Source organism: Nicotiana sylvestris, chromosome 10 (assembly GCF_000393655.2).
Source record: "Nicotiana sylvestris chromosome 10, ASM39365v2, whole genome shotgun sequence".
Classification (NCBI taxonomy): Eukaryota; Viridiplantae; Streptophyta; class Magnoliopsida; order Solanales; family Solanaceae; genus Nicotiana; species Nicotiana sylvestris.
Window position 1 is genome coordinate 84,505,973 of NC_091066.1, and position 9,350 is coordinate 84,515,322.

At 43.8% G+C, this 9,350-nt stretch overlaps 1 protein-coding gene across 1 annotated transcript; it reads left to right on the forward strand.

Annotated features, from left to right (window-relative positions):
- The first annotated feature begins 202 nt into the window (after positions 1–202).
- Positions 203–1,439, forward strand: LOC104215228 (uncharacterized). Its single transcript, XM_009764986.2, has 3 exons — positions 203–323; positions 617–858; positions 903–1,439. The coding sequence occupies exons 1-3, from the start codon at positions 203–205 to the stop codon at positions 1,437–1,439; spliced, it is 900 nt and encodes a 299-aa protein (XP_009763288.2).
- Positions 1,440–9,350: the final 7,911 nt, after the last annotated feature.

Here is a 9,350-nt window from a genome sequence, read left to right on the forward strand (position 1 = left end):
AATTTGGTGGCCAAGGAGCACAAGGAGATAAGGGAATCAGCCTCCAAGTGATATTCAAGATGCTGCAAGCTCAGCAGATAGCCATCGCTCAACTCCAAAGTCAGAATAAGACTCTGAGCGTAGCTGAACATGAAAATACTCGACGTGCTGAACCAGCGCCAGAGAGGTCGAATGGAAATGACTCGGGTCTAACCCCAGCATTATGAGGATGCTCGAAGAGCTCACCAAGAGGATCGAGTCTGGGGAAAAGAAGATTGAAGACAATAACAAAAAGGTGAAAACTTACAACTCCCGTGTTGACAAAATACCGGGGGCACCTCCAGGTTTGAAAGGTTTAGACGCCAAAAAGTTCATACAAAAACCATTCCATCAGAGCGCGGCTCCGATACCCATTCCTAAAAAGTTTTGCATGCCCGATATACCCAAATATAATGGAACAACTGACCCCAACGAGCATATTACTTAATATACTTGCGGGATCAAAGGAAATGATTTGAACGAAATGAGATCGAATAAGTCTTGTTGAAAAAGTTTGCAGAAATACTACCGAAAGGAGCTATGATTTGGTACCACAACATGCCTCCTAACTCTATTGATTTATTTGCTATGTTAGCAGACGCCTTCATGAAAGCATACGTTGGGGCCATAAAGGTGGCCACGAGGAAATCAAACGTTTTCAAGATAAAACAAAGGAACAACGAGATGTTGACGGAGTTCATGTCTAGGTTCCAGATGGAGCAGATGGAGTTACCACCGGTTTCGAATGACTGGGCAGTACAAGCTTTTATGCAGGGTTTGAATGAAAGGAGCTCGATTGCATTTCGACAATTAAAGAAAAACTTGATCAAGTATCCAGATGTGACTTGGTCGGATGCACACAACCATTACCAATCGAAAATCAGGGTCGAGGACGATCACTGAGGGATGCAGACAGGAAATCAAGACTGAACAAGGAATGGTACCAGCCATACATTGATCAGAGAAAGATCGGCTCGGGTCGAAACGCCTCTCAAAATGATCGGAGAAACGATCGAGGCCTAAGTTCTCGAGGACTCATGAGTAAGAGTGGGTTCGATAAGCATACTGACCCCGTAGAGGCACCTCGACTATTAGAGTATAATTTCAGCATAGATGCATCAGGGATCATGTCAGCTATTGGAAGAATCCAAGACATCTGGTGGCCCAGGACCATACAAACCGATCCTTCTCAAAGGAACCAAAACTTGATGTTCAAGTATCATGGCACAGATGGACATAAAACTGAAGACTGCAGGCAGCTCAGGGAGGAGGTGGCTCGGTTGTTCAACGAAGGTCACCTTCAAGAATTCTTCAGTGATCGAGCCAAAAACCACTTAAGGGAGAGAGATGCAAGGAAAAATGAGCAAGAAGAGCCACAACATGTAATCTACATGATCATTGGCGGAGTCGATGTACCTTAACGACCTGTATTCAAATGCACCAAAGGTGTCGATCACCAGAGAAAAACGGAGTCGAAGCTATGTGCCCGAGGACGCCCTATCATTCTACGATGAGAAAGCAGAAGGCATATCTCAGCAGCACAACGACGCCCTGCTAATTTCTATCCTTTTAAATAAAATTCAATTTAAGCTTGTTTTAATGGATCCAGGTAGCTCAGCAAACATAATCAGATCGAGGGTCATAGAACAGCTCGACCTGCAAGATCAGATTGTACCTATATCCCGGGGTCCTAAATGGCTTCAACATGGCAAGCGAAACAACAAAGAGAGAGATTATCCTGCTAGTAAACATAGCCGGGACCATACAAGATATGAAGTTCCATATCATTGAAGGTGACATGGGATATAACGCACTCCTCGGGAGACCAAAGATACACAACATGAGGGCAGTGCCTTCAACTCTTCACCAGATGATGAAGTTCCCAACATAGGAAAGGGTGAAAACAGTCTATGAAGAGAAATATGCTGTAAAAGAGATGTTTGCAATCGAGGAAGTGGTACCGATACCGGAGCCTTCAACCTCGAAGAAATCGAACATCAAAGGTAAACATGCGGCCAAATAGCAATCACTGCCTCCAGCCTCGACGGAATCGGAGCAACATGCAATCGAAGACGAAGACGAAGATGAGGATTTCCTTACACTCCGAACCTTCGTTGTTCCCAAAGAGTCCGATGCAACTAAGTTAATGATCGAAGAACTAGAGCAGGTCATACTGATCGAATATATGCCCCAGAAAAAGGTATACCTGGGAACGACATTAACCCCCAAACTCAGGAAAAAAACTCATTCAATTTCTTATTGATAATATGGATTGCTTTGCTTGGTCCCATTTAGATATGATAGGCATTCCACCAAAAATCACCACACATCGGTTAAGCGTCGACCCCAGATTCAAATCGGTGAAGCAAAAAAGGAGGCCCCAGTCCGAGATGAAACATGCGTTCATAAAGAATGAGGTAACCAAACTTCTTAAAATAGGGTCTATTCGGGAGGTGAAGTACCCCGAATGGTTAGCCAATATAATTGTAGTTCCTAAAAAAGGAAACAAACTTAGAATATGTATAGACTATTAGGACTTGAACAAAGCATGTCCGAAAGATTCTTTCCCACTACCCAACATCGATCGTATGATCTATGCCACGACCGACCACGAGATCCTAAATTTTCTCGATGCCTACTCCGGGTACAATCAAATTCAGATGAACCCGGAGGATCAGGAAAAGACTTCGTTTATTACTAAATTTGGAACTTATTGTTACAACATAATGCCCTTCAGGCTAAAAAATGCATGAGCTACATACCAACGCCTAGTTAACAAAATGTTCCAAGAACAAATAGGTAAAACAGTGGAAGTTTACATTGATGATATGTTGGTTAAGTCCCTACGCGCAGAGGACTATTTAGCTTATTTGTAGGAAACGTTCAAGATCTTGAGGAAATACAACATGAAGCTTAACCTGGAGAAATGTGCCTTCGGAGTCAGCTCGGTTAAGTTTCTCGACTTCATGGTGTCGAATCGGGACATCGAAATTAACCCCAATAAAATCAAAGCCATCGAGGATATCATGATCATGGATAGTGTGAAGGCCGTGCAAAGGCTAACAAGTCGACTAACTGCTTTGGGTCGATTTATTTCGAGGTCATCGGATCAAAGTCATAGGTTCTTTTCCATGCTCATAAAGAAAAAGGACTTCGCATGGACCCCGGAATGCCAGCAAGCCTTAGAAGAATTGAAGCGATACCTATCAAGCCTACCTCTGCTCCATACCCCGAAGGCAGATGAAAAGCTTTACCTATATTTGGCAGTGTCCAAGATAGCAGTAAGAGGAGTACTAGTTTGAGAAGAGCAAGGTACGCAATTCCCTATTTATTATGTAAGCCGAACTTTGGAAGATGATGAAACTAGATACCCTCACTTAAAAAAATTAGCGCTTGCATTGATAAGCGCATCTAGAAAGTTAAAGCTATATTTCCAATATCATCCCATATGTGTACTGACCACTTACCCCCTTCGAAATATTTTGCATAAGCCTGAGCTATCGGGCCAATTGGCCAAATGGGCCGTCAAACTTAGCGGGTACGCTATCGAATATCAACCCCAAATGGCCATCAAGTCTCAAATCCTAGCTGACTTCATGGCTGATTTTACACTGGCCCTCGTACTCGAAGTGGAGAAAGAACTACTGCTAAGTTCAGGTACATCATCAGGGGTATGGACCCTTTTTATGGACGGTGCCTTGAATGTGAAAGGGTCTGAGCTTGGCATTGTCTTGAAGCCACCCATGGGTGATACCATTTGGCAATCTATCAAAACTTCTAGATTGACTAACAATGAGGCCGAGTATGAGGCCATGATTATAGGTCTTGATCTAGCTAAGAATTTGGGAGAGGAGGTCATCAAGGCCAAATGCGACTCCCTATTGGTGGTAAACTAAGTAAATAAGAGTTTCGAGGTTCGAGAAGATAGAATGCAAAGATACTTAGATAAACTACAGATAACATTGCATCGCTTCAAGGAATGGACCCTCGATCATGTGCCTCGAGAGCAAAATAGTAAAGCTGATGCACTTGCTAATTTGGGATCCTCGGTTAATGAAGATGACATCATCCCGGGGACTGTCGTTCAGCTATCGAGGTCTGTGGTTGCAGAGGGTCATGCCGAGATAAATTCAACAAGTTTGATTTGGGACTAGAGGAATAAGTATATCGACTATTTCAAAAATGGAAAGCTCCCATCAGATCACAAAGAATTGAGGGCTCTACGAACCAAGGATGCTAGGTTCGCCCTAGATGGGGATGAAACATTATACAGATGAATGTTCGATGGGCCGTTGGCGATATGTTTGGGGCTGGAGGACAACGATTATGTTCTTTGAGAAATCCACGAAGGCACTTGTGGGAATCACTCTGGCGCTGAGTCTTTGGTTTGCAAAATCATCAGAGTAGGTTACAACTGGGATAGCATGGAAAAAGATACTAAAGAATTTATCAAAAAATGTGATAAGTCTCAACGATTTGCACCGATGAACCATCAGTCCGTAGAACAACTCCATTCGGTTCTATCCCCCTGGCCTTTCATGAAATAGGGAATGGATATAGCCGGCCCTTTACCAACAGCCCCAAGTAAAGCTAAATTTATTTTGTTTATGACTGATTGTTTTTTCTAAGTGGGTGGAAGCACAAGCCTTTGAGAAGCTCAGAGAAAAAGAAGTTATTGACTTCATCTGGGACCACATCATATGCCGGTTCGGGATACCTGCCGAGATTGTATGTGACAATGGAAAATAATTCATCGGTAGTAAGGTGACGGAGTTCCTTGAGGAACATAAAATAAAGAGGATTTTATCGACACCGTACCACCCAACTGGAAATGGACATGCCGAATCAACAAACAAAACTATCATTCAAAACCTGAAAAAGAGGTTGGACGACGCAAAGGGGAAATTGAGAGAATTTCTACCCGAGGTCCTTTGAGCATACTGAAAAACATCGAAGTCTAGCACGGGGACTACTCCGTTCTCTTTAGTATATGGCTCCGAGGCCCTAATCCCTTTCGAGGTTGGAAAACCCATCGCCAGGTTTCCACATGCATAAGAGGAATCAAATCACTAGTCTCGAGCTATTAAATGAATAACGAGAGGCAGCACTTGTTCTGATGGTCGCGCAAAAGCATAGAATCGAGAGATACTACAATAGAAGGACCAAATTTCGGCACTTTGGAGTTGGGGACTTAGTTCTACGAAAAGTCACCCTCAACACTCGAGACCCGAATGAAGGAAAATTGGGCCCGAATTGGGAAGGACCGTACCGAGTCCTCGGAATTGTCAGTAAAGGATCCTACAAACTTAGCACAATGGAAGGTAAACAACTACCAAATAATTGGAACGTATCATTACTCAAGCGATACTACTGCTAAGGTACTTTATCCTTTTGTCCATTTGAGTTTAAAACTAACTCATTGCAGATTTTCGATCGAAGGCATACGATCTCGAAGGCACCCCTTTTACACGAAGGCCTTAGGTTTTAAAGCATGTGTAGCACTCTTTTTCCCTTAGATCGAATTTTGTCCCAAATGGATTTTATCGGCAAGGTTTTTAACGAGGCAACAACTATGTGCTACCTAAGGAAAACTCAACAGTATCCAAAACTTCTTTTCAATCAACCTCGAATACTGGGAGGCATCACCCTTGGAGGTTATATTTTCAAGGAAAATATTTCACGCCTAAGAAGACCGCAAAAGGAAAACTTTTTAATGGGCCAAACGGTCAGATGAGCCGTGTCCATATAGAATAGTCGAGCCCCGGCGGCAAAACATGTACGCATGTATCAATTATTTGAAGAAGCACACTGTTTATATCAAAAACACTTTGTCTCAAAGAAGCTTACTAGTATACGAGCTCTACACTTACAATCCTACGGGAAGTGGCTCAAGAGCCAAAACGCAAATTCACCCCGAAATACTCGTGGACTGTCATCGACAGTCAGCACATCCGAGTCACTGAAAACTCGAATTCATAAGACCTAAAAGAGGCATCCCCTCGAAACAAAGGACAAGGCCAATACACTCGGGGACTAACTTTTCAAACAAGTTCGAAAAGTTATCGGGAAACAAGTCCAAGTGACATACCTGAAGGCTACGACCATATTAAAGACTACGGTAATGTAAAAAGGCTACGGCCAAAATAATGTGGCTCGGAAACGTCCGACTTTCGCTATAAATTAAAGGCCTTCAAATAATTTAAAAAAATCGGTTAAATTAGGCTACCCTCGGCAAAAGCAAAATATAAAGGGCTTTGATAAATTCAGCCCTCGAATTATTTAAAGGCTTCGATAATATCAGCCTTCAAAAAAACCTCAAGATGTATCCGATTATGTTTACACAAATAAGTTACTAATAAGTTCCGATTCATCGAACCTTCGAAAAACCTAATGGGTACGAAAAAAAGCTGCTAAGGCATAACTAAATTTTCACTAAGTCTTTTAGCCGAAAAGAGGGAAAAATTACATAGCCTCTCTAGAGGCCGAATTGGCCCAGCTTAAAGAGCCTAAGGGCCAATATATAAGAGCCTAAGGACCAGCTTAAAAGAGCTCAAGTGCCAAAATATATAGAGTTCGAGACCTTGTTCTCACTTAACTCGAACTCAAGAGTCCCATTATTCTGAGTTCGTATCGAATTGATTTAAGCTTAGCTCGAGGATTAACTAAAACCTTAAGAGATGAAGACAAAACGGAATTCAACACAAATTGAAGATAAATTAAAAAGGTTCCTTATATTTACAAGAGTTGATTTACAAAGTATATTTACAACGTCCACAAGGAGCCCTTACACAAAAAAGAAAAATAGACCTAATCTATTTTTGGGGTCACATCCCCGGAAGCGCCATCCTCAAGAATTGCACCCTCGGCAGCTTTGTCTTCAGGAACCCCCTCTTCCTTGGAGACACCTTCTTTTCCTTCCCCGTCCCCGAAACCGCTTGCAGCATCCTCGTCATTGGAAGAAACAAGAAACCTGGCATCGGTTTCCCGTGCCTTTGCTTCGACTATCTCTTCAGCAAGGTCGAATCCTCAGGTGTGGATTTCTTCGAGAGTCTCCCTCCGGGTTTGGCACTTGGCCAAATCATTACTCCATTTTTCTTGGTCGGAGGCCTCCCTCAGCTCCGCTTGAATAGCCTCGGCATCTCTTAAGTACACGACAATGGTCTTGTCAGTGGTGGCCTTCGTCTTCTCAACTTCAGCCTTGGTCTGTACAGCTTCAGCCCGGGCTCTAGCAAGCTCTGCCTCTAACTCCTCGATTTTTTTGGCCTGGGTCAGACCCTTCACTTAAAGGCCTCGAAGTTGGGTTTCAGCAGAGGTCAGTTGGGATATAATGGCTTCCTTGTTGGCAGCAAGCTGATCCATGTTTTTTTTCCATCTATGGCAGTCAACCCTAACTTGATCAACCTCACCCCGAAGCTACCCAATCATCTCCAACTTCTGTTGAAGCCGAGACATCAAAGTATTAGCCTTCAAAGTAAGGCCAAGAAGGCCATACTCTGTTAAAACTACAATCACCTGCTCATTTATCTCGGTCTCATTTTTCCGAGCTTTGGCCAATTCAACCCGAAGGTCCTTAAGCTCTTCTTCCTTTTGGCCATAGAGGAGCCTCGGGGCCTTCTCTTCACTCGAAACTTTCCTGAGCTCAGTGTCACATTGGCTCAGCTCAGCTCTAAACTTGGCGATGGCCTATACTTGAAATGAAGACATGTTAGTCAAAGGAAAGGAAAGAAAGGAAAAATTACAACAATCAAAGTTAGTATTTACCCGATAGAGGAGATGTTGAGCCTCTTTGAAAATGGTGGAGGCATCATTAAGGTCGGAGGCATCATCGACCCCAGCAAAACAACCCTGAAAGGGGTCTTCTTCAAGGACCTTGCTCGAACCGGGCGTTCGCATCTTCGATTGCCTCATCGGAATAAGATTGTAGAGAAAGGGAGTGACCCATTGTCACGGCCCCGAGCTCCTCACTAGGGGCGATCTGATTAGCGTCGGCTTTCTCAGCACTTGTCCCCTCCAGTGTATTTGTTGGAGGAGGAGGAACAATTTCAATCTCGAGGGACTCAAGGGATTTACCCGAGTCTTCCTTCGGAGTCCCTTCGCTAGGAGGCAATTCAAGTTTAGAGGGTTCGGCTACCCCGACGGGTTTCCTAGTTCGGGCTACCAGTGCCAATTCTTCGCCCTCGTTCTCCTCATCCTCTAGGAGTTGAATGCCGGAATCCAACTCCACGTGGCCAGACTTCTTCCTTGATTTTCGAGTAAGGGGCGGCTCGTCCTGGGTATCTTCGGGCTTTGAAGCCCTCTTTCTTTTACTATCCTTCCTCAATTTCGGGGTCGAGGACTCAGTCTTCTACCCGGGTGGAGCTGGCCTCATTTCGGAGACGTCTCCAATGCCTGCACAAGTAAATATGAATGAGTTGATGCCACCAATATATGAAAAGTATCCGAAACTTGGAGGTTGCGCTATTTGCACTCATCATATGAGGAGGTTGCGGCCAACTTTCGAACCCAGTCCTTGAGGTTGTGGATAGCATGAGGTGTCCAAGCAACAGCTGCAGAAAAGATAAAAATATTATTATTGGATGCAGAAGTTGAGTATATATAGATATTGGGAAGAAGGACTCCACTTACGATTAAAAGTCCATCTCTCCGGGAACGACATTTTGTCCCGGGGGGTAACATCTGAAGTCCTTACTTTGATGAAACGGCTCATCCAGCCTTGATCTTTGTCTTCATCATTGCTAGCAAAGAAGGATTTCTTTGACCGACATTGCATCTTGATGAGCCCTCGGAATAGCTGGGGCCAATACAGCCGAATAAGATGGTTGAGGGTGAATTCCAACCCCTCAGCCTTTCCGGAAAAATAGCGCAAACATGGTCACGATACTCCAAAAGGAGAGATGAATCTGGCCAAGGGTGACCTCGTATGTTTTATAAAAGTCGATCACTACCGGGTCAAGGGGACCTAGTGTGAAGGGATAAGTGTAAACACTTAAAAATCCCTTCACATGGGTAGTGATGCTCTCCTTGGGGCATAGGATCTGAACCACGACCTCATCTCCCTAGCCACAGTCCCTCTTTATATCTTTGAGGTACTTCTCCGATATCAAACTAATATATCGAGATGCATGCTCGCATCGGTCTGGGACATTAGGCGGATTTTCGATATTGATGTCCTTTTTAATCACACAAGGGCCGAGGGTGATTGCTTGAAGAGTCGGCAGCACCACCGGTTTGGCCGGCCGGGAAGAAGAATAACACGATGCTTTTTCTTTTTTGGGAACTATTTTGAAGTTTTAGCCATAATTTTAAGCTAAAGAGTACAGACGGTAGCGGAA